Source organism: Drosophila novamexicana, unplaced genomic scaffold, assembly GCF_003285875.2.
Source record: "Drosophila novamexicana strain 15010-1031.04,08,12 unplaced genomic scaffold, DnovRS2.1 tig00000387-arrow-pilon, whole genome shotgun sequence".
In the NCBI taxonomy this organism is placed as follows: Eukaryota; Metazoa; Arthropoda; class Insecta; order Diptera; family Drosophilidae; genus Drosophila; species Drosophila novamexicana.
The window spans coordinates 4629762-4655977 of record NW_020824800.1 but is presented as its reverse complement, the minus strand read 5'-3'; the positions used below and the strand labels follow the sequence as shown (position 1 = coordinate 4655977).

The window sequence follows — 26216 nt, the reverse complement described above, 5'->3', positions numbered from 1 at the left end:
AATATCAAATAAGAGTCATCCAGCTGAGAGTGCTCGACTAGGAGCTACCCTAGTTACCCGGCTTCTAGCTGACCTTTGTGTTTGTTGCTTATCGATTGTATTCAATTGTCAGCATATATCAAAAAGGAAAGAATTCTTATAATAATAATCATTGCGTAAGTACATTAAAATAATGTTGGCAAATTTGTTGTTGATAGCTCGCATAATATAAAAGATATGGTCAATAGCTGCAGACTAAATATCGATATTTACCGATTTGAGAAACTAAGAGATTTGAGAACTTAAAAAAATTAAGACCAATAATCGATGTTTACCGATTTGAGAAACTAAGAGGAAACATCGAAAAGCAAATATGCTTGCCTTGCTGTTTTAAGTTCTCTCAATGCTCAAAATAATAAAGAGCAAACAACGATATTTATCGATGAGAAACTACGAGGAGTTAACGAACAGGTAACATGCTTGTCTTTGGCACATATGCGGCTCAGATAACTCTCTTAATGCTTAAGAAATTGGGATTAAACATCGATTTTTATCGATGTGCAGCAGTAAGAAAAGTAATCGATTAAAGTCAACTTCTCTAAGATATAACTGAACCTTACCATAGACCTGACTTCAAGCCTGTAGCTTTAATTGTTTTTTGGATCGAAGCATTGACAGCAGAATATATCTACCTCATGTAATAGAAGTTGCCTTCTTCTAACTGCTACAAACACACGCATTAAGCTACTATACCCATTCTCACGGGCTTTTCATGCGTAGAGGGTATAAAGACGAGGCCAAAAGAAATGCAAAGTCACGCTCAAGATTTTTGGCCCCGAAGCGCAGGTCGTACGTTCAGGTTCAGTTTCAGTTTTCAGTTTTCAGCATTTGTTGCAATTGCTGCGACTGTCGAACGCTGTTGTTGGCAACAAAATATGGTCAGAGCTAAGGCAACATTTTTGCCCTTTAAGCGCGGGCGTGCAAATAAATCTTGGCCACAATTGCGCCAAGGCAGCCGCAGCACAAGTGTCCCAAGGACCCCGCATGTCCTAGCCCATTCTTGGCCAATTTTCTGTATTGTCTCTGGGCTGGCCACAGATCACGGGCGCTTTAAACGCAGCTAAACAGCTTCATGGAATGCGCTGTGATTGAAGGCACACCGAACTATGTACAGATTGTCGAAGGAATCGCGTTCCCAATGCCAAATCAGGTTGCACTTGTGCAATAATAATGAGCATGATCATGACGATGATCGTTTGATCAGTTGCATGTTCTATAGCTACATCAATTTATTTGTAGCCTTCTGCTCTTTCTTTCCTTTTTTTTTTTATTTATTTTTTATTCATGTTGTCCACATGTTGTGACTTTGTTTGGCATACATAATAACAACGACAAGGGGCAAGTCGATAGATCACTGACTGATCATCAATTCGCTGACTGTCTGACAATGTTGTTCTTGTTGTTGTTGTTGTTGTTGTTGCTTGCTGCTGTTGCTGCCTGGCTAATGATCGTCATGAGCTTTATTTTGTTTGGCATGTTTATCTGCATCTTTCATGTTCGCATGTAATTTACTTTTGCCCGTCGATCAGTGATCTGTGCTGATCTCTCGCGCTCTCTCTCGCTCTCATCGTGTCTCTGTTGCCTGTTCTTTAAACCTAATTAGCTTTTTGACTTCTTGTCGCTGTCGCTGTCACTGTCTCTGATTTCATGTTGTCGATCTGAGTGATCTTCTTTGGCTTTGTCTACACGTCCAAGCGATCTTCGCGTCAATTGTTCATGAGAAATAAAACGTGCTTTTTCCTTAAGTGCTTAAATGGAAATTCAAGTGGAATTAGCCGTCTAACAAGCGGACAATTATAGACCAACAGACATTAGCGATCATTCGTTTAGCGATCACTTTGAGAATTGATCGAGAAACGTTCAAGCATCAGTTTTTAAAGCACTTTTATTGGCTGTAAATATTTTTTTTAGCTTTGTACTGACTGACCATTTAATTGGAATTGCGGAATTCCTTCTGCAAGGGTAGAAAATAGGTGGAAAGAGTCAAGATCTAACATTTTTATCTCTTACACGATCAGCTTTAAACTCATTTTTAAGAATCTTTATAGATACTTGATGACGAAAAGAGAGGGAGAGAAAAGAGTATCCTTCCATGCATTTCCTTGCTATTAACTATATATAAATCCCTCTGTGGAAAACTAAAAGAAAATATGACAGGGCTGGGCAAAGCCGGTTAAATTCAGCTAGCTTCACATAAAACGAACTGCGTAAGACAAACCCTTTATATTATTCACGAATTTCCACATATCATAAAAGATCTGCTATCCGAAGAGTCAATCGACAGACAAAGACAAATTGCCGCATTAAGCGATAGCCGATCTAAGGGAAATAACAACAATTAATTCAATTTGCATTTGTTAAAAATACAACAAGAAAAAGCCGAAATTTTTGCCATGCATATATAAACTATACATATATATATCTATTATATCTATATATGCAAATGGCGAGCCCCAACAAATTGTGGATACAACAAATACAACTGGGCGAACAAGGCGGCACGGGGCACTATCAAAGCCAAATACAAAATAGTTGTCGGCATGCGATTTTATTGACCATTTCAGATTCAATTAGGGGTAATTTAATTTCAATAATAACTCGATATGTGGCCGGCACACACACAGCAGGCATTCAAAAGATACATAGATACAATTTTGTATCTCATCTTGTCTGCGACTGGCTGCGGTTTTATTTGCTGCTCTTGATGGCTGCTCTGCGCCGCAAGCTTTTGGGCGCATTTCTGTTGCATGTTGGTTACAGTTAGAGCCAAATGTAGTTGTTGTTGTAGAAATATAACTCGTTTTTTGGCCACAGCGACCATAGCCAAATGCTGATTTGAATTTTGCGTGCGGTAAATGCTTTCAAAATTAGTGCGCATTGCAGTTTTTTCTGTCTCGTTTCTTTACTTTTCATTAAGCCCGATTAAGTCGCTGTGTAGTTCATGTTGGCTTAATGAATATGTGTGTGAATTGTGACTTGTATTCCCCATAGTACTTCTAAATGTAATCGCTTGATTGGGCAATATCTGTATCTCACACTAAAGCATTTTGCATGAGTATGTAAGGCAACTTTTACATTATTTACAAGCTCAGTTTATTTAAATGAGTAAAGAAGACTCTATCCCATCTGGAACTCTTCTTCAATCTTTCCTGCTGTTAACGTTACAAGGAACTTTAGCATCTTGTCATAATTGTAGATAACTATTTACGTAACTAATAAGGTGTTGTCAACTTATCGGCAGAGCCCTGTCACATCTTAACAATTACCTAACAGGAGGTTTAATAGAACGTTAGTTTATGTCAAATTTATCTTTTTACTCTTCCGAGTTTTGTTGCTTGTTAACAATTAGCTAACAGGGGGTTTAATAGAACGTAAGTTCCTGTCAAAAATTAACTTTTTATTTATTTTTATTCAAAAAACAAAAGCATTTAATCTAAGTTGATATTTGCTTATTGTCACTCTCTGTGTGTTTCTAGCTCTACCTGCCTTTTTTACATATTTCTTTTGCACCTTAATGATTATGTTTAGGAACTGGCACATGAGCTTATTAGCTCGAATTCCAGCTGTCTGCCCCTCGTCAAATATTTTTTAATTTCTATGCTCGATTTCAGCTAATTTGTTCGTCACTTGACCACAACAAAAAAATGCCAAAATACAAATTTTTTTTTATATATTTTTATTATGGGACTCGCTTACCTGTGTCTGTTGACTCTTGACCGCGCAGCGTGTGTGCTGTGTGTGTGTGTGTGTGAGTGTGTTAACTCGTGTTGCTTTGTGTGTCGCGTGCAGAGCGCGCCGACGTCTGCGTGTTGCCCCCGTTCGCGCAACGTTGCCCCATTGTTGAGGGCTTCGCATTTTGATGTTGACCCCGGCACCTGCGAAAACAAAGAGCGACACGCAAATGCATTTTTAAATTTGTTGTTATTATGGTTGTTGTTGTGTTTTGTTTGCTTTGCGGTATTTGAAAAACGCAACAACAAAAAAAGCAAATACAAATAAATGGAAAAACTTGAAAATTGGCGCCGGTGCGTGCAGCCGTTTGTGGTTGAAAACCAAAATTTCAAATCGAACAAAACGGACAAAATTATGATACAATATTTATGGCGGCAACAAAAAGATACCAAAACTAATAACAACGACAGCAAGAAGAAGAAGAACAAACGGCAGCCGTGAAAATGTTGCTGTTGCGACCTTTTGGCCAGGCACATACACACACGCACGCATTGTATCTATGTTAATTAATTAACAATTAATTAAGCGAAACAGCAACAACAACAACAGCAACAACGCCAGCTACTTCATCGATGACGTCGCTAATGGTTAATGATGAGTTTTGGATTTGGGTTTGGCCTCGTTTCAAAGCGGACAGTAGGGCTCTGGGCCAGCTCTGGCTCTGGCTCTGGCTCTTTGTCTTTGCCTTTGCCTTTGTCTCTGGCCACGGTTGGCGTGCCTAAACAAAATTGTTTGGAGCCAAGCAGAGCAGCCGCTTTCAAGCTGCCGTCTGCAGCTTCGTGCGGGTGCATGCGTGCTCCAAACGCATAGCCAACAAAATACCCAACCCCAAAAAAAGAAACAAAAAAAAAACAGTCCACTTCAGTCTGGAGTCTGTCGTGTGGTTGTTGTTGTTGTCGTTATCAGCGCGTATATCAAATGCGGGACAGCTTTTTATTAGCTTTTTTATTCGTTGACTCCTTTGCTTGCCCCAGCAACAACAACAACAACAACAACAACAACAACAGCAACAACAACAACAACAACCCTAGCCACAACAACAACTGAAGCATATGAAATTGATTAATACAGCATGATAAATATTTTCGATTTCTTATTTTATCTATTTTTTGGCTTTTTTTTTTAAGATTTACGTTTTTTTTCTATTTAGTTTTTTTTTACAATTTGTGTTGTGCACGATATCGGTTAAGCCCATGATGTATAGTTTTTCGATAAGTTAAACATATATTTTTTTTTGGTGTGAGAAATTTGTTTCGGACATTTTCGACCAGCCTCTGATGTTGTGTGCAGGAAATTGAGGCGCGGCAAAAAGAATATTTACAAAAATCCATTTAACAAAAATTTGATAAAGTATCTAATGAATTTTATCCGTATGCATGAAGAAAATCATTAAAAGATTTTTGAGAAAGCAGAAAATGCTTCAATTTGATGGAAGCAGAAAAAACTGATACCGAGTCTATGAATAAATATATATAAATTTGTAATATATTGTAACAGATCTACAAAAAATGAACATATGCTTGAAAGCTTGAATACAAATCTAAAAAAAAAGAGCCATCTTTCGGGTGGCTTTTATTAAAAATGCGTTGCTTGTAAAAGTAATATAAATTTAAAAAATTGTACAATTGAAGAGAATATTAAAATATTTGTGAATTCAAATTGAAAAGTACAGATCGAAAACCAAATAATTTTCTTAGCAGCCAGGAAAATGCTGCGGCACCCGAACACGGCTGCCAGGGCCGTGGCATCACAGGGAGTTAGGGGGATGCCCCCAAAGGTCACACCCCTGCGACTTATCTACTAGGCGAATCACATGAATCATCATGCTATGTCCTCAGTACTTTTATCATTGGTATGTCCAATTCATTGTAATCCCATCATTGTAAATACCATATAATCTACCAAGTTGTAATGACAACAAATCTATAAGACAAATCACATAAAACAAAACAAAAAATAAATAAAATCAGCCAAGAAAAAAAGTTAACAATTTTTAAGAAAGCTGAATATCTAGAAAGCCCCAAATCTATAACCAAAAAGAAACCAAGCGAGCAATTTAATTAGCTGTGCTTCTTCTGACCAGCCAACAACTTTAAGCACTCGCATACCAATTGCTTAGCCACACACAAATTCAATTAAAAGTCCAAATTACATACACACAGAGAATGCCAGTTGTGAGTGCTTAACAAGCAGCTCGTATCTAACACACCTTCAGCTTTGGAGAGCTCAGAAGCAGCAGCAGCAGCTCGCAGCGCGCGCGCCATTTAACAAGTGCAAAATCTGCGTATAAATCTTCTAATCTCTGGCCCAAATCGCGGACAACAAACACAAGCCAACGCCTTAGCACCTAGGCGCACAAAAAGCACAAGAAGAACAAGCTGAAAGCCAAGCCAAAAGGGTGGCTGACTGGCTGGCGGAGGTTTGAGGCGGGTGTCTGTGGCAATTTGTAGGTTATGCCTTAGAATGGGGCAACGCGTCTGGTTCGTGTCGTCGCCAACAACTAAAAATGAATCAAATTAGAATGCTTGCCAAGCCCAGGCATGGCCAGCAGAACGACTTCCGGCCGAAAGTGAACTTTCGAAAAAGGGTTAAAAACAAGTCGCGTCCAGGCTATAAAATTATTTGGGTGAGGCATCTTTGCTCTTAGCTGGTAACAGGGCGGGTGTGTGTGTGTATGCGTGTGTGTGTGTGCGGCTGGGTGTGCGTGTGTGGGTGTAACACAAATTGCTCGCATGTCTGCGCAGTTTTATGACACTGGCAATCGAAACTTGTGGCAGTTAATTAATATTATGTGCTGTGCGTGACTGTGTGTGTGCCTGTATGTGTGTGTGTGTGTGTGTGTGTGTGTGTGCGTATCATGTGTTTGCACAAATCCTGGATATTTGCCAAGCCTTAAGCATTTGCACAATGATTAATTCATCACTTGATACGAACTGAATTAATTATACTTAATGCAAATTTAGAAATAAAATAATCAAATTAATCATTGATAAAATCATCAACTATTCAATATGGCAAATGAAATACTAAATATTTAGTTAATAATAGCTTTGAAATATTTCGTAAGCAAGGAAATGTATTAAACAAATCTATAAATAATTATTTATTATTATAAAGAAACTATAGTTAATTGAGGATTGAATATAAAAGAAAACTAAAACGGAATTCGATTGTGTTTGCGAAAGGTTAATAAAAGAAATCCTAACTAAACCAACATTTAGGCGATTTTTACATTATATATATATATGAAATATTATTTTATATATATATGTATATATATTATGTGAATATAACTAAATCTTATGAAAATTCAACTTGAACATATCGTTTCATATCCAAAATTATTATGAATAAATTGTTCATAAATGAATATATATGACATACATGAATAATAAAGGGATTGAAAAGTCGAGGTGAACAAAAATTTGTTTAGGTTTGACAGAGTTAAAAATATTAAAAAAATATATATATTTATATTATATTATATAAAATAAAAGAAATATGTAATTAAATATATGAAAAGCAGAAGATAAAGAAGAAGATGTACAATGTATACAAAAATATATATTAAAATATAAAAAGATAAAATTGCAAATTTCAAATACAAAATTGTTATTCAGTTTCAAAATAGATAAACCTAATAACCCAATAAACCTTTACTATTTACTTACGCCTTTCTCAATAACATTCTGTTTAGCTTACTCGCATTCATTTATCAAACGTAAGCACCTGCAAGCACAGAAATCCACAACAAAAAAATGCAAACCAATTAAATTAAAAAATTGTCAGTTGAGGCAGAGAGCAGGGCAGAGCTGCTACAGCAGGGAGAACAGCAGTTGGGGCCGTGTTAACAGCCACGCCCAAATTGAATTGATGCCAGTCAAAGAGGTCATGAAATTGCCGCGTAATGCTGCCAGATCGATGCCCCAAGTGGCGCGTTCACGTGGCGCGCAGCGACTTTCAACTTTTCATGTCAAATCTTTTAAGACTCATCAACATCATTTAGTCGACGGCATGATAAATGATGCACATGTCCAGGCATCTATTTTTTACGCCCCGATTTGAGTTCATTCTTTTAGTTAGCGGAAGTCGTCTTCAAACACTGCAAAAGTGCACATCATCATCATCATCATCATTATCAACATCTTTGGTTTTATAATAATCATGTTGCAAAAGTCGCCACACTCCAAACAAGGATAACTAAACCAACTCAAAACTTTTGCTTGCCAAAAAAAGAAAAGAAAAAAAAAAGAAATAAACCAAATTTATGATTTCGTTTCTGGGAAATGCTGTGTGTGTGTGTGTGTGTCGAAACTGTGAGAGGGCTTTTTTTTGTTGTTGTGGAAGTTATGAGTCTGCGTTGGCTCAATGGGAGCGCATGAATTAACCGCAACACTTATCACTAAGCGCAGCGGGACTTTAAGAATGCTCCAATTCTTGGGAAAACGTACTTCGGTTGCCTAAACGTTTGCAGTTTATTATCTATACTCTGCGAAAGGGTCAAAGTGGGCATATACTGTGATATATTGTATTCGTTATACAATACTCTTGGGAAGTTTTTATATCTCAACAATCCGTATAGGCATTTGTGCCTCAGACTGAATTATATAGTACCATGGCTTGAAAAATACAATATGAAATGTAGTTTAATACAATTAATATTCAACAAAATAGGTTTTGAATATTTATATATAAACATATAAAAATAATATATATTTAATCAAAATCATTTATAAAAAAAATAATAAAAAATGCAATAGGCAAACAGAGCATCTTCATGGTCGTAAGTTTTGTTTCCTTTTACGCAATGTTGTTTATGGTATTCTCTGCCTAAATGGAGCACACAGTGGTCACAGCTGGAGCATATAGCTGCAAAGCGTCGAAGTTTATGCGAGCATACAAATATATATCTTCTCATATATATCAGATGATAAATGATGTTATACGCAAATTTGTTTATGAGTGCAGCTTTGTAATTGATGGCTGCACTTCCCAGCCAAAATGCTCGACTAGGCCAGCTTTTGATCTGGCCAAAGCTTAAGCCTTGAGTTCAAAGCAGAGTTAGATATTGCCTGCAGTTGCAGTCGTTAACTGTTTTAATGGGACGCTAAAATCCACGCTAATGACTCAATTTGGAATGGCCGGTACGGGCACAAACTAGGCCCATAAACTTGCCCGCAAGGAGCTTACATAAAACTGAGACGCAACCCTATGCAAATAAATCAATATTTTAATTTTATTAGCCGTCAGCCCTGGGGCGTGCAGCACGGGGCACGGTACACGGGGCACGGTACACGGGGCGTATGCGCTCTATCAGCAAACGAACAAATGAATGTTTGCTGCCTTGTAAATAATTGTTAATGGCCACATAAATAAAAACAAACACGCGCTGAGGTATAACTCGGCTGCTTGTTAAACAAATATTTGCATTTACCACTGATTTACACACACACGAATACACACAAATACACACGCACGCGCGCTATGCGTGTGTGTTGTGTTTGATACGAAACAAACAAAATTTGCAGCTTAATATAATAATAAGAACAAAATATTTGTGAGGAATGTGATTTGTTGAACATAAATACAAATATGTTCACTCTAGCATTTTATTGGCAAATATTAAATAATAATTTTTTATCCGATTCAGTTAATTTAAATCGTTCGAATAACTGAATGCATTTATACATTTTTAACATTTTATATTCTGAATAAATTCTTAATATTTTACTTTATAATTGAATAGTTTTGTTTGGTTCATAAAAAGTTTATAACACATGTTGGGGTTAAATAAATTGTGTTCTATAGAAAACAAAACCCATTAACACTCTCTAAGCCTGAATCGTTTGCTTATTTCTGTTATTATTAAAAAATCTAGATTATAGCTGACTCTTTACATAAGTTAATCCAGTCTAACTACTCAAGCTGTATTCTAAGCTATATCATAATCTTCTGCTTCTCACATTAATATGGCGATACTTTGCTAAGCGCGCACAAAAACTGCTTCTACTTAATATATAATATAAAGAGATAGATGTTTATTTTTATTGACAAATTACTCTATCAAAAAGCGAGCATCTAACAGACCAAAACAATAAAAATAGTTTATATTTCTTTTTTTTTTTCGCATGCTTTTGCTCATAATGTGTGCGAGTCGTGAGGGAGTGAGGGTTAAGGCGAGGAAATATGTATATATATGACTGTCGGATAATGATAAACATTTTGTTGTTCCTTGGCTTTTTACTTGGGTGGGTAATGGCACTCGTATGTAATGATTATGGGGCCACTTTTCTCATAAAAATTCAAGCGGCAGACTCAATGATGATGACCATGGTTGGGAGCGCGTGAGCTGATGATGTCAAAACAAGCAACAAATTAGACTGGCAACAACAAAAACAACCACAACAACAACAGCAACGATACTGAGTTAAGCACACACTTGAATTGAATCATTGATAAACAAGCGACGGCTTCTATTGCCTTTGATTATGCTGCTCCGTGGAGAGTTTTCGAGGGTGATGTTCGGGCCCAATCTCGATTATGCAGAACGTATTTTGCCAACACATCTGAGCCCAGAGACCACATAATAATCATTATATTTTATTATATATATTAACACGAGAGCGAACCCCACACGAAATCAACTTTAGCAAATTTTCATCTACCATCCGAATTTGCCCCAAAAGTTGGGGGTTACAACAAGAAGTTGCACGCCTCAATCGTCGTTTGTTTTATCAACCGAAAATGCTCCAATAACAAAACAGCATTTTGCCCAGGGCCAGACAGTAGGAGGCTCCCAAGGGGGGAGGAGGCGTGAAAGGTGGAGAGTGTGGGTAGCAGAGAGCTGGCGGTAAGGGGCTTGGAAAAGTCGACGCTTTCGGCGTGTTTTCGCTTTGGTTACCCGTCGCTTCTTGATTTGCTAATTCCATGGGTGTGTTTTCTCGGGCATTTAGACAAGCCAAAACGGGCGCCCCCCTTTATACGTATACATCTTCTTTATTTTTTTGTTCGGGTTTTGTGTTTCCTTTTGAAATCGAATGCGTCTCTTCCACCCTTGCCGGGTGCTGTTCGGTGTCTTTCAAGTTGTCTGTCTGACTGACTGTCAATTGGTTTCTTGTGCACAAGCTCTTTTGGTCATTTCCTCTTACGTTTTAATTTTATTAAATTAATTACATTTTTAGAGTGTTCTGTGTATTTGAATTGTTAGCAGAAGCCATGCTCAGTTAGTTTCAATTGGAGATTGGGTAAGTTTTTGTTCAAACTGGTTGAGAATTATAATATTAAGTAATTTAGAAAAGTTTAAAGATATGCCAATGGCAAGATTATTGAGAATAAACACAGAACTACATTGGCAAGCTTTCATTTCAAAATCTCTAGAGAATATGGAAGATATTGAGATCCTCTGTTTGATCTGCGGACCTCTTAAACAAACTTTGACAGAAGCAAAAGTAATCCCATTCTATGTCAAAGTGATTCAATTTGTTATACACGAGAAAAGCGGAAATTATACAAAATAAGTAATATAAACAATAACAAGAACATGTTCCATGCATTGAAGTCAGTTATCAAGGCGCCACCCACCTCAATATCAATACCGCAGAGGCTGGTGAAAAGCAGGGAGCACGCGTATCGATTTTTGGGACAGACGCAGCTCTCGTCTGCCTTCAAATAAGTAAACTGCGCTTTGAGGCTTTCATTGACGGCCGGATAATAATAGCAGACGATGAAGAGGCCCTTAAACATGATCGCTGCACTGCAGCCAATAAATTCTAAGCTCGGCCAGATTAACTGGGTTAAGTTACCCATTTTGCCTTTAAGCTGCTCCGTGACTAAATCATGCGATGTGATTTTTATTCTGCCCAATTCCAAAAACCATTGTCGTACCGTTCTTCCCTCCCATTCATTGAGCAGCGCGAAATGCTGGCGGGGCACAAACACCGTGTTTTGACCCACACGATAGCCGTTAAGGCCGATAATCAAGCAGGTGTCCCGGTACGGCCGGCACAGATGCAAATACTGCTCGGCCATGTGCTGCAAGTGCATATTCCAATAGACCAGATTCATATTAGCGAGCTTCTTGTCGTAGGCCACTTTGTTGCGTAATCCGTTGTGCACATGCACCATATTCGAGCGGGACTTTCGGGTAATGGGCACGAGCACAAAGCGTTTGCAATTTGGTGACGCTTTCATCGGATCCTTGGCGCAGAGGAAATTAGGTTTGCCATCTAAGCAGCTGGCGGATTGCGGACAAATTGTCGTCTCGCTACCAAAATTGAAATAATACGGATTGTCCAAATCATCTTCATCATGATCGCTTCCGTCTTGACCAACTACGCGACCTATATAACTGAATACTACCAGCGCTATTACTATCTTCATATTTTATATATATGTAGATATTGATTTCCGAGTATTATTGGAAAGGTCACTGATCCTCAAATATTTTTTGTGTGTCAAAACGTTTTAGATAGATTGATTGATGTCGAATAATAATTTTTATAATATTTAATATTGACTTTGTTGAATGACAATGACAATGGCAATGGCAATGACAATGATAATTATAATAAGAATTACTACAATAATAAAAAAAATAAATAAATAAAAAATAGCAAATAAATTTATATGCGGCGGACATTGATTTTCTATTGAAAAAAATCCCACAAATAGGACACAATTTAGCTGCCCACCTGCCGCATATTGGCCACGTCGCATGCACAAAACTTGGGCTATAAATTGAAAAAGTAAATTTGATGTGGATTTTCTTGAGCCAGCGCCATTCGGAATATAGAATTCAATTCCCTTGTAAGGAGCGTGGGGTGGCAATGCAATATGTTTATCAGTATATTGATTTTCAGCATTGAAAACAAACATGTTTGCCCCATGGATTTGCTTGATTGCAGCATGCTACACACACACCATCTGCCAAATGTATCCACATGCCGCACAATTCAGAATTCCCCTCTTTGAAAGCCCTTAAAGACTTATGTCAAATGGCAGCAGATCAAATATCCTGTGGTTAAAATGCGATTCAGTGATAAATGCGACACACATGCCACGAACAAGGGGCTAGGGCGGGAAGTTTGGGGCAAACAAACAAACGAAATACACAGAACAAACCGAGGGGTAGTCCAGGGCACACCCAAGACTCTTGGCAAGGTTAGCAATGGGGTCATTTGTGCCCGTCACGCGCCCCACGCATAATGCATGCCGGGCCATCAATATGGCGGCCGCACGCCCTGTCCTGGCCCATATTCTAGACTTTAGTAAACCCATTCCGGTATCGGGGAAAACTTCTTGCACGTTCTCACTGTTAGGGTCGATGCCATTAGTTTTCGGGTTCGGGTTCAGGTTTTGGTCCATGACTGTGTTTGCGGTCGAAATTAAATTGCAATTTCAAACTTGCTTTAGCCAGTTTCATTTTTATGGGATTTGCGTTGCGCCACGCTTTGTTGCAACTATTTCCCCACCGATCCTAAGCCCTTACCCACTCCACAAACACACACACACACACACATGCACACAAAATCGACTGCGGCTACGTGCAAAGTGCAGTAAAAGTTTTGCCAGCCACCGTTAAATGGATAAATGGTTTGGGGCATGGGCTTGGGCTTGGGGTTGGATTGGGGGTTGGGTATGGAATAGGTGGATAAGTGTATCCTGGTGTTCTCAGTTACCGTTACGCTTAATGCATTTGATTGCACTCGTTGTGTCATCAGCTCTCTGCTTCTTTATCTTTCTCTTCCTATGCGCTATCAGACTATAAATACAATTAATTTCTGCGCTAGGATGTCGCTAGCGAGAGGGTATTATGGATATTATGACATGAAAAAGACATCAGGAACCCATAGTTATCCATAAGTTATATGTTGCTTCGAGAAACCTAACCTAAACCTAACCTAAACTAACCAACCAATTAGCATTGGTTTTATTGTTAATCAATAGTCATTAGATATTAATATTAGAAAATTATAGGCTATGGTATGATATTTTAAAGTATATGAAGAAGATTATGAAGATTATTATGTATATATACAAATTTCTTCATTTAAAAGCTAATAATGAATTTAGTATAAAGGTCAAAGAATGTATTTTGAACTATTTGGTGAAGAACATAGAGGGACTTGTTCAATTTAAATTAATCCGAAATATATATAAATTTCTGATTTATTTTTTAGTAAGTTAGCATAAGTAAAGTGAGCTTTTCCGGCATTTAGTTTAACTTCTAATCAAATTTAGATGGCACAGCTTTAATGTTGCATAAAATTATTAACATTTATAATAATCAAATCAAATAACTCAAACGCCTTATAAGTATATTATAAATTTTAAAAATTGCTATCTAAACTAGTAAAACTAAAACTAGTACCTTAACGTATCTGTAGGCAGTTTGTCTGATTGTGGTCGTAATTTAAAAAGGAACCCAAAATGTATAGAGTCATACAATGAAATAATTTCAATCATGATTATATAACAAATTGCTGATATCATTGACAATGATATAAGTCTTTATATGATTATATGAATGCATGTTCCCTATAAATCCACAGTAAGTGTATTCAAAGTTCAGCTTTACGTACATATCTATATTGTTAACCGCATTTCCTTTAGTTTTTTTTTTGCTTTATCTCGAATTGAGTGTTTTGTTTTTGATATTTTGTAACTCAACTAAGGTTCATTCATTTAGCAATGTCAACAGTTGGCTGACCAGAGGCGCCTTTGTTCGCGCAGAATGTGCGAATGAATGAATGAATGAATGGAATGGCAGTAAGAGGATATAGGGGGAAACGTTGCGCAGGGTATAGAATGGAAAGGCACTTGCGACTTGGCTCTCACGTAGCCGCAGTTAGTTTGGGTCGTGTCAAGTGTCGTTGTCAGTGGCGCGGAAATCCAAAAGCAGGCAGCTTGACTGAGTGACTAACTGAAAGACTGACTGACTAACTGACTAACCGACTGACTAACTGACGCTGAGCACTTTTGAACGGCTCTGCGAAATCTGTGCGCTACCAACAACAATGGACGGCGACTTGACCAACTTCAGCTTTCAGTTTGTAAAATGTGGCAAGAAAAATGATATGATGCCAGATGCTTAACAGCATACTGGGCATTGCAAATGAATTTGATAAATGAAGCAAAAGTTTTCTAGGGCCCGGCGTTGGCATAGTTCTATTCAAGAGATACGAGAATAGAGAATACGTGAGACTGCCAGAGAAACCCCTGCCAGCGCTCTATAGTTCCATAAATAATGCAATCATTAAATAAGTTTTTGCAGGCAAACGAATGCAATTTACTCAACTTGGTCGCTTGTTTATTTCTTATGCTGGCATTGCAAAGTCAGGAACTTTGATTACACTTGCAAAGGGTATTCAAAATTTAACGCACACTGGAAAAGGCATAAGAAGTAGCTGCAATTTGATTAGATACAATATTAGTATATATATATAAATATATTCTGAAACTATCTTGATAAGACTTGGCTTGTACATATATGACATAGCATAGGCAAGGTCATTTAAGCTTCGGCATTCAAAAGATAACTGTGTCAGCTTGTTTTTTCTTTCGTTATTCAACTTGAACTTAAGCAAAATAAGAAGAAGAAGCAGCAGTTGCAGAGCAGCAATCAACACTCAAGAAGCACCCACAAAGCTTCTGCAATTAATTTCACTTTCAATTTAGCGGCGGCCGCTTTTCATTTTTCTTCTTTTTTCTAAAATGTAAGTGTGTGTGTGTGTGTGCGTGTGTATCTGTAGGCGTTTTTCTCGCCCTCTGCACTGCATTTAATGGCTGATGTGCTGTAAAAAGTCGTTCGCACCCGGGCATGGAAATTAATTTTAATTGCTACAATTTAGATAATCAAATGAGTTTTGATGTTAAGTAAATTAACCAAAATGCCACGCCCACATTCTGCTGCTGCATTAAAAGTTAACCATTAACACTTGCGCTGAGCGCTCGATAAGGGCAACATTTTTACACATTCAAGCGCCAGAGTTCTCTTTCATTTTGGTTTCTTATAATTCGGGAGTCCTTTCAAATAATATATTCTCGTTGGTTTATAAATTGGATTTCAATTAAATGTGTTTAGATCGTAGAACATAGTTCAAAGCATGTGAAAAATACAAGTTATAAGCAAACAAGGATGAAAACTAGAAGAAATTCGTTTAATCAAAGATTAAACATACAAAAATTCTAAAGATTATATAAAACAAAATATATATTATATATATTTATATATATTTCTTATTTTATTATTTAAGTATTTCTCTGACTATTTCTTAAATTTTCTTTCCTTTGCTTAATTTCCAGCACATTTTGCCGAACCACACCCTTATATATGTGACTCATAATTATGTTAGCCCCCGACTTGATTTAATAGGTTGGTTAGAAAACGTTACTCAATGTTGTAGCTCATTAGGTAACCGGATAGTTTGTTTGTTTATTATTATTTTCCCTCTCCAAATCAATTAAACCTTCCTCAATTATTAAATTTGCTGTTAACATCAAATTGCAATCAGCAACATCCGTTCGAGCTTTGCCGCGGCGCCTCAATTATGCACAATTCATTTTTTATGTTTAGCTTCTATTTTCTTTACGCGCACGAACCCAACATTAGCCTAATTTCTGAGCTTAGGTTCAGTTTTTCATTTCCACACTTTGGATCCGGCACCTATTCAGTCAACCACTCGGCAATTAGCCGGTCGCATTAGCCATTGAGCCGAGCCATCGAATTGATGCGCAGCCAAACAAAATCGACAAAGTGCAGCTCTGGCGACTTATTTTCAGAGCGCTTAAAACCACTCGAATTAAGCTTAAAAAGAAAAACAAAAATAAAATAAAATCGTTCCAAAGGGCCAGGAATTAAACTAAATTCAGGTTAGAGTTGAGCGCGTGTTGATAGTTTTCGATAGTTTTGGAAGCCTAAAAACATCATGTAAATATATATGTATATATATATATACATATATATAAAATATTATATTATGTTTGTAGTAATGTTTACAAAATTCACAGGAACTTAAAATGTTCACAATTTACAATTTCTAAGACGTTTGCGGCTTTATGCAAAAGAATCGCATCGATTTAGATATAAATCGATTTGCAGCTTTAGCTTAGAAAGCTTTTAAAATCTTAAATAAGCTAGGTAAGGCCATAATAGACGAGAAACTACAAGACCACAATAATGTCTCTATAATCTTAGTCTACAAATCAAATTGTAAATCGATACTTATCGATTTTGATTTTAAGATCACGTACTAAGTCTAAAAACATTCGATTTGCTATATTTAGCGATTGAGTATTGTTGAAAATATAAAAAGTACAAATCTAAAAGATTATCGATTTCAGAACTTACATAGATATTTAACTCTATTTGATAAACGTTTATACATTTGACTTATGATAAAATTCAACAATATTATACTAACTATTTATAGATGGGTTATGCTCAATGCCTACAAGTTCTGGAGGCAGGTTTTTAGACACGAGCTCAGCTCTCTTTTAGGACGAAAAAACCAACTTTTGGCTAATGCCCAAAGCTCGTTCTGGTCGAATAATGAGCAACTTTTTGACGTGGCACGCAAAGCGAGACAGGTAGCGAGGCACAAAGAGGGCGAGAGTGAGACAGAGATTCAGGGAGAGAGACTGAGTGAGAGGGAGACGGAGAGGTCACGGCTTGCAAAGTAATAAACGCTTAAGTGTTCATGGCTATTGTTTGGCAGGACTTGGGCAGCTGGGCAGCTTGGCAGCTCGGTTGGAACTTCGATGCTGACAGATCGCCAGCTGTAACCGTACAAAACTTGTTAATAATTAATTAAGTTTTATTTATATATCTCGTGTCTGGCTGACTGCATAAAAGCTTTCGCAATGCTTTAACTTTCGCTGTTGAACGTACTGGTCGCCCTTTTCCATCACATTGGCCCAGGCTCTTTGGGTCCGGTCCTGTGGTTCGCCTTTGGCTCGAGTGTGTGGTTATGGCAATAAGATCTATTGCTTGCCATTGTTTTTGTTGTTGTTGTTGTCGGTTGTTGTTTTTTGTTATTGTTGTAGTTGTTGTTGCACGCTCCAGTCAATTCGCGTTTATGTGTTTTATTGTTTCTCGTGCTCTTGTATTTTATTCTTGTTATTTTTTTTGTTTTTGTTTCAAGTTGTGTGTGTGTATTGGCAAAAACTAAGGAAAATGGCTGTGAGAAGGCCAATTGACTTTTTTAAACTTTGACATTTTTACCGGTTTGGCTTTGGCCATATTTTGTTTTTCCTTTTTGCTATGCACTGCTCCTGTGGCCCAGCCATGTCCTTGGCATTTACATTTTGCATAGTTTTTAGAAATGGCTACGCTGTCCGCTGGCAGCAAATGAGCAAATGTCTTAAATCTGACATTTATATCGTTTCAAATATGCAACATCATTAATTGAAGCACATATAACTCATGAAAGCTTTTTAGTGTAATTAAATAAGAATGAGGTTATGTGTCAAAAAGTGTGCGACAGTACTTGGAGACTAGAATAATATTTATATTTTTACTGTATAGAAGTAAATTTGAATATGATTTTGTGATGTTATAACTTATTTTAAGACTTCGGAAAGAAAACTTTTAAAACAAAAATGCGATATAAGTTTTATTATGGAGCTTTAATGTGATTTAAACATTTATTGGGCTTAAATGTGACTTCAAGCAATCAATAGATTTTAAAGTAACCTTTAAAACATTCAAAATAAGCTTTAAGTGAGCTTTAAAAACTTTATGCGAGCTTTAATAAGTTTTAATGGTTTTGTAGATACTGTATGTGACGAATATTATCTAAGCAGCTACAAAAAGAAATGTTTGAAAGCACGTGAAAGCTTTCATTAAAATTAAATTGATGCTTGGATATGTTTGGTCAATTTATGAGAATATAATAAGGCGGCAAGAAAATATTCTTACAGAAAGTTAATTTTATCTTTAAAATTGTTCTTCTAAGATAACGAAATGGTTTATCACACTTAACATTGATTTGTAATCGCAATAATTACCAATATTCAACTTAATCCTTACGCTTTTTTGTCTTTACGGGCTGAAATTCTTAACTTAACGCATTTCCAATAGCAAATGCACCAACATTAATTGGCTTTCACTTTAATGTTTATGAATTTTAATAATCACTTTTTTATTTGTTTTGTGCATATCTGCGCCATAAATTGCAATTGTTGTGCCATCTGCTATGCGAGGCATTCAATTTATAATCAATTTGCAGTTAAAATTCGCACAGCACCAAAATACATGACTCCGGATAGCTGCGATTGAGTGGCAACAACAACAACAACATTTTGTTTATGTCCCATGCAAATTTATTAAATGGTTTTTCCTCCTTTTTTTTTGCTAATTGTTAAAAAACAACGGGGGAAAATTCGTTGCGCCAAAATAAAATGCAGACACATAAATTTGCAACAGACAACAAGCGGCGGCGGCGTTTGACATTGAAAACAGCTGAAAGTGGTACGAGTGCAGCGGGGAGGCAGCAGTCGAGGGAGGGCTGGATTGTGCGTTGGGCATGTGAACGGGCCATGCCGATGCCGACGTGTTCAAGTGTCGCAACTCTAATTTATTTTGGCACCGGACGCCACTGCAACTGCAACAGAGCAAGTCTTAATTAGCCGCAGGCACTTGACAACTTGCAACAGCGACAACTTTTTGGTCAATTGTCTCTGGCGAGGAGACAACTATTTGCCGGGTGGTCCTCGGCAGGCCATCAAGAACTCATTTCCCGTGAGGCATGAGGCGTGTTGGTTGCTGCAACCCTCGAAAGCTGCTGTGAATTTTTCGCTGTCATTAAATTATTAAATGAAGCACAAGAAAAAGCCGCTTTATTTGCACTTGAGCCTGCAGAAACATTGGCTTGTTTCGCATTTACAACTTTTGCTGCTGCCTAATCAAAAGTTGCACTCGGAAACAATTCTTGTGGCGGACTCCCATTTTTTTGTTTGTTTATTTTTTATAGTTTCCGTTTTGCTAGCTTCCACTTTTTGGTTCCCATAGCTCTAATTATGAGAGTTGCTTTTTCGCTCTCACTGTTGTTGATTAACTCGGCCTGGATTAGCCGGATCCTTTTGCACATGTGCCTGAGTGTCTGTTTGTATAGATGTGGGTGCATGTGGAGCAGTTGTAGTCAGTTCTTTGCCCTAGCTCGTTCCTTCTAATTGAGTTTCGTGCGAGTTGTGACAGACACCAAGGCAGACAGCAGCAAAAAAAAAAATAGTAGAAATAAAAATACAGATAGAAAAAACTGCAGCTGTTCTGTTCTCGGTTTGATGCATGGCACTTTAATAGGAAACCTCCAGGAAAATGAAGAAAAAGCTACTGCTAGATATGTTGAGGTGGCCGACAAAATTGATGGAGTGTTTGAAAATGGGAAAAGAACACGGACTCAGCAATTGGTTAACAATGAAAGGACACAGCTAAGTTAAAGGTTATCCTACTTCAACCACACGGTTACTAACACTAGCCGGAACCAGAGCAGAGCTTAGGTTTTGTTATTGTTTTAATCCAGCACATTCACCAACACTCACGTTGAGTTTGATTGTGAATTAGATGCTCATAGAAGCGTATGCAGTTGATAACACTTGGGGATAGTTTTAACAGTTTATCAATTTAATAACTTACCAACACTGGCTGTTAAACAAGTTTGGCATAGCACAATTTCCTGCAATTTTCCATTGGGATGGTTACCATGGCCCTGTAATGAATAAATTTTAGATTTTACCTGTTAATTGCGTCTTGAAAAATATATTTATTTTCATATTTAGTCAAATCTCTCTTAAGCGAACAGCTAATGCTGTCCACTCAACAGGAGTGAGTGAATAAATATGCAAACAGTTTTTAGGTTATTCTATACCTATACCAGTGTTGGAAGGCTGTCAAAAAAACTTGGCATAAGACTAGGCATTTCTCAACTTTTAGACATGGCCATAGTTTCTAATATGATATGCCAACAATAACTGACGCTTATTCCCCATGCCAATTAAGGTTCTCTCTTTCTATTGTCCGTTTACAACACTCAACTCACACACACCCTCACAGCATACACACCAGCGTTAAGTAAACTTTGTCTAAGCAACTAAACCTCACACAGAGAGCGCAGAGTCAAGATGCTGCACAAATTAAAATCAATTTTTGTAACTTGGACTGAATTTGCCAAGTATGCAGACGCAGAGGCAGAGGCAAGAAAGTATGGGAAATGTACAATATGATTTTGAGTAGCAGTCGTTTGTGTGTTGCAATAATAGTTGAACACATAGAAAAAAAGAATGAAAAAAAAAAATAATAATAATAAAAAGAGAAAAACTTTATCGCTGGGCAAAAATCTATTAAGAAAGTTTTGCCACAACGCAGCAGTTTTAGTTGGGTTTTTGTTTCTTCTGGCTAGAACAAGTCGAAGAAGCTGCAAAAAGTTGCAGTTGGCTTCGTGTTTGGCTTTATGAGTTTGCAGTTGTCTCATGTTGTTGTTGTTGTTGTTGTTGTTGCTCTTTCTGGCAAGCTGCCTAGATAAGTGTTAGCGATAGGCTATTGAAACGAAGCCTCAAATAGCCGCCCTGCCCGTCCCCCTAAAAAGCTTTGCCAAATAATAGGAATGTACGCACTTGTGTTTTACCTTTTGCCGGCAACAGCATTTCACTTTACAGTTTTCAAGTTGCCAAAAATTTGTTTTTACATTGTGCGTTGACATTATATTGTAGGCAAGTCGAGTCAACTGCAGCAGCAGCTTTGCCTGGGGAAAATGCCAAGGAATTGTTGTCGACCTCAGCCGCGAGGCATTCACCCATTGAGTTTTAATTAAGAAAGTTATGAACGCAAAAGCATTTGCAGTTCTAATTCAATTTCAATGCTCACATGAACAAAAGCCGCAACACCAAACAACTCACTCGCTGCCAGTTAGCCAAGTTTGCAGCTAGGGCTTAAATATTTTAGACCCGCTCGGCACACAAGCCACATCAATGCCAGACGACATATCAATTGTCATTATTTGTTAGCTTTGCCATTATTTCCCGGCGCGCACACGCATCTATACACACACGCGCGCACACACACACACACTTACTCACTCGCATTGTGGCTCCCAAAAGTCTGCGGAAATGTTCTATATATATATTTCTTAACTGTCGAACTTGAAACAGCTTCCGTTAAATTACTTCAACTGCGTATTTCACAAAAAAAAAAAAAATGGCTGGCAAAAACTTTTATTATTGCATTATTTTTTTTAAGTTTTTCCAATTTTTTTTTTCACATTTTTCTGAAGTTGAGCAAAACGTTTTCGCATTGAGGCGTGTAAAGTTTGCCATTCGCAAAATTAAACAGACAATTTGCGGGCTAGTTAAAAGCGACAGCTTTCACTTCTTCAAAATGATTTCATAACATGAATTGCTGCGCTAGATGCGAGAAATCAAAAAAATCGGATTCTCGTAAAAGCTAAATTCTAGTAGCTTTTAACAGGCTCCCGCCACAAGATCATTTTTTGTTTTGTGTATAGGAGAAGGGGCATATGAAAGAGGAAAAGAAGAGTTTTTCCGTAAAAATTTGCAAAACAAATTGAACTGGGCTGACACTTCACAAGAGGTTAAAACAATTCAAAGACCAATAAAAATATATGCTGCAAATATTTTTTAGAAGAATAAATTGTTATTGTCATGAACTAAAAACAAGCTTAGAAGGAAACAAAAAATTATTGTCAGACAATTTAGAATATAAATACAGAATACGAAATTATAAACAGATCGACCAACTTGGAACCCCAAACTTGTGAATGGATGATGATATTCTGATAGTCTGACTACCTTCCTTCTTTTATGTTTGCTTAGATAATTTTTAGGACACCTTGAAAGCTAATGAGCATTGAGTTCTAGCTTTAGAGAGCACTTGACATAATATATAAATAAATAACAAAAACGCATTAACAAAATGCGCCACTTGAGCGCGAACAAAAATAATGGAGCAGAGGCCAAAGCCGGCCACGGCAAGTCTCCGGAGCTGGGAACAGTACGACATGTACGTGACGCGACTCGAGTGTGAAACCACAGGAACTGTCAGACAATGCGAGTGGGAGATGAAGAGAGAGCAGCAGGCAGCCGGCAGCTGGCAGCCAGCAGGATGCCAGGCAGGACACTCAACAACGCCCTCTGATGTGGCCAGCGTGTTTGTTTGTTCAGCTCGAGCTCGAGATGGAGCTGGAGCTGTAGCTGGAGCTGGAGCAGAAGCTGTAGCTGCCTGATGATGATTGTGCAGATGATGAAGTTGATGATGATGAAGTTGCTGTTGCTGTTGCCAGTTGCCAGTTGCCAGTATTAGCCACAGCCCAAGTGTCAGCATTGAGCATGTCCTTAGCAATGAGATACACACGCTGCCGTTGGGTCAAACCCGCTCGACTGCCAGGAGCATGTGTCTGAGCTGGTAACAGCCAGGTCCCAGACATGACCATTGCTTGGCCGATTGTTTATGTTGTTGTTGTTGTTGTTGTTGCTGTTGCTGTTGTGTGTGTGTTTGTGGGTTACTTGTGAAATGAAGATAAATGTTTTAATGTAAAGTTGAAAGGCAGACAACAGAAGCACACACACTCAGCAACAATACAGGACGACGAGTGCCTGACGTGTGCCTGAATTGGTCTACGAAAGTTTTTGTAATGGAATTATGGCATTATATTAGTGCAGATATGCATATCATAAGCCTGGGCTAAGTACGTGGATAATACATAATGTAACCAAATGGTTTTACACGGCTTACTGTCACGTTCAACACATTCGTTAAATTAGCCAAAATGGCCAAGCATTCAACTAAACAAGACGTGTGCTAAGAAACACTTTGACCTTTAGATTCAGTACCTTAGATGCCACGACATAGTGTACGTGTTTTATAGATACTTAAACATAAAGTTCTTTAAAAATATTTGAAAATTTATTGGCAGCACGAATTCTTGCTTTTTAATAATAAATAAGCTTAGTCGAAAATCCCAAAGAATATAAATTTGATATTACCCTATTTATTTACTTAATATTTTTTTGGTTCTTTTTTTGCAGATAACATTTATATATACATACCGTATTTTTTATAACAAATTGAAATATGTATGCATATACATTTAATATATTCTCGACCGTAGACTCCAAACATAAGGTAAGCAGGCGAGACATTTTTATTTATTTTAATTAATTATAAATACAAAGTTGGAAAACTATTTATGTTTGAATTATGGAACCAACTTTGTATATAGATAAAATAACTTAAACTTAAAATTATTTAAACCATATTTTAACAGTTTTTTTAAACAATCTTCTTATTTTAATATTTCCTAACAACAAGAACTAAAATAATAAAAAAATTTTCAAATTTTATGTTTGTTTAAGCTGCAACTGTTTTTTTTTTATTGTTTTGTTATGTTTTTCGCAATATTTCGGCACTAAATTTTCATGCCCAATTGCCACGACTAGCTTCGGTTTCATGGCATTCCGGAGAATGTGTTTTCCATATTTTGTATTCATGGCGCGTTTTTGTTATTTTTTATTAGAAGATGCAACCAAGCAAACCGCAACAACAACAGCAACAAAATAGAAACAACAACAACAACAAAGTAAGAAAAAATGTTTATTTACATTGGCGCGAATGGAATTTCTTTTCTTTGCTCAACTTGACTTCTGCCTCTTTTCGTTAACTTCTGTTTTCGTTTATTTTTATTTATTTTTTTTTTTTGGGTTATTTTTTGCGCCACTTGTTTGATGTAAATTATTTCAGCATAATTTGGCTCATTAAAATTCCATAAATGCCGCAGGCACAAAAAATGTTAACATTTCATTGCTTTTTTCTGGCACCAAACCCGACTCGATGCGATGTTTGTGTCGATAAGAATTGATTGCGTTGTCTCAACACCTCGCAGAACTTCAGATTCGCAACGCCTCAGCTTGGCTGTCTCTTCTCATAATTAAACGAGCAAGTGAGGATATCTTCGGCACGCCGAAGATGTAATACCCTTGCACACATTTGGATTACAACATTGTTATTTATGTGAGAATATTGAAGCATATTTTGTAAAACATAATATTTTGCCCAACCAATAACTTATTCTTCGACCGATATATTCTATAGAGATATTAAGATTAATACTCTATTGCGATCAGGATATGATTTGGCTCACATATAAGCAGCATAGTTTAACTTGTACATGCCAGGTTTGTATATTGATGAAGTAATAAGCTTTCCATACAAGAAGCTACTTTTCGACAGATCGTTCCTATTTCAGCTATATTACATTGTGGTCCGATCAGGCCGGTTCCGAAATATATACTGTCTGCAACAGAGAGACAGAACTATGCGAAGTTTCCAGATGATAGCTGAGAGATAACTGAGGGATTAGTTCGCATAGAAACAGACGAACGGATGGATGGACAGACATGGATATGGCTATATCTACTCGACTTTTAATGCTGATCTAGAATATATATACTTTATGGTTTCGAAAATGTTGCCTTTTATGCGTTACACATTTAATGATAAAATTACAATGCCCTCTACAAGGGTTTACAAATTGTGTCAGGCCCTGTCTGTTTATGGGACATCCTGCTGATCCCCTATCGGACTGATGCTGGGCAGTTGCTTCTTTACGCATCTCTCTTGAAAGTTCTGCTTCTCTCGCTTCAGCATTTGTGCACACATTGCACGCACATGTTTTGTTTATACCCTGAAAATATTTTAAAACAATGCACATGGCATATGGGCGTCTGCCCTCATGAAAGGTTCAAATTCGTTGGATTTATTAAATAGTTGACCTTTTCGCTAACTCTATCTCACTCTATTCTAAGTCTGCCCCTCACTGGATCTTTATGACTCTCTCTTTCTCTCGCGTTGACTCTGTCTCTTTCTCTATGTCGACATTCATGCACGCGCACACACTCACATTATTTTTTATTATTTTGACTTTATCTGAAATGCTTATCCCTCACTTAATGCGACTCCCCCTTGCAACTGACGCATGCCCCTTGCTGCTGTCACAATGATCTTCGGCTGCGTCCACAATGTGGGAACATGCCTGGGTCGGTCATTCGTCTGATTATGATGACATTATTGGATGAGCCGAGCGCCTCGCACCAGCATCATTTGCGGTTGTGGGTTGCGGCTTTGCCTCTGACTTTGCCTTTGGCTTTGCCTTTGCCTTTGGCGTGTGATCTGCTGCTGACTGCGGACTGCGCCCTTGATCGCATAATTATAGAGGGGCTTCAACGGTTTTCGATGAGTAGGTATCCGTATTTGCCATACGCTTCCTCATTTCAACTGTTGTACCTCTCACTCTGCCTCCCTCTTTTTCTCTGTCCAGCTCTCTGCCACGACTTTCGCCTTCGTGCAACATCTGCTGCAAGTAGCTGCTCCGGTGGCGTGCTGTCTGCCACATTTTGTTGTTCTTGTCGCTTCTTTGTCTTTTTAATTTTATAATACC

At 37.6% G+C, this 26216-nt stretch overlaps 1 protein-coding gene and 1 long non-coding RNA gene across 2 annotated transcripts in view; both read right to left on the bottom strand.

The window, feature by feature from the left end:
- The window catches only part of LOC115760240, a 66908-nt gene that overhangs the window by 23453 nt on the left and 17239 nt on the right, over positions 1-26216 (bottom strand). Inside the window, exons 2-3 of the long non-coding RNA XR_004017584.1 lie at positions 20405-20477; positions 3736-3914 (exon numbers count right to left, since the gene is read on the bottom strand). This is a non-coding gene — a long non-coding RNA (uncharacterized LOC115760240). The remainder of the gene's footprint in view (positions 1-3735; positions 3915-20404; positions 20478-26216) is intronic.
- On the bottom strand, positions 10969-12203 carry LOC115760235 (cysteine-rich venom protein 1-like). Its single transcript, XM_030701489.1, has one exon. The coding sequence runs from the start codon at positions 12148-12150 to the stop codon at positions 11254-11256; it is 897 nt and encodes a 298-aa protein (XP_030557349.1). The 5' UTR covers positions 12151-12203; the 3' UTR covers positions 10969-11253.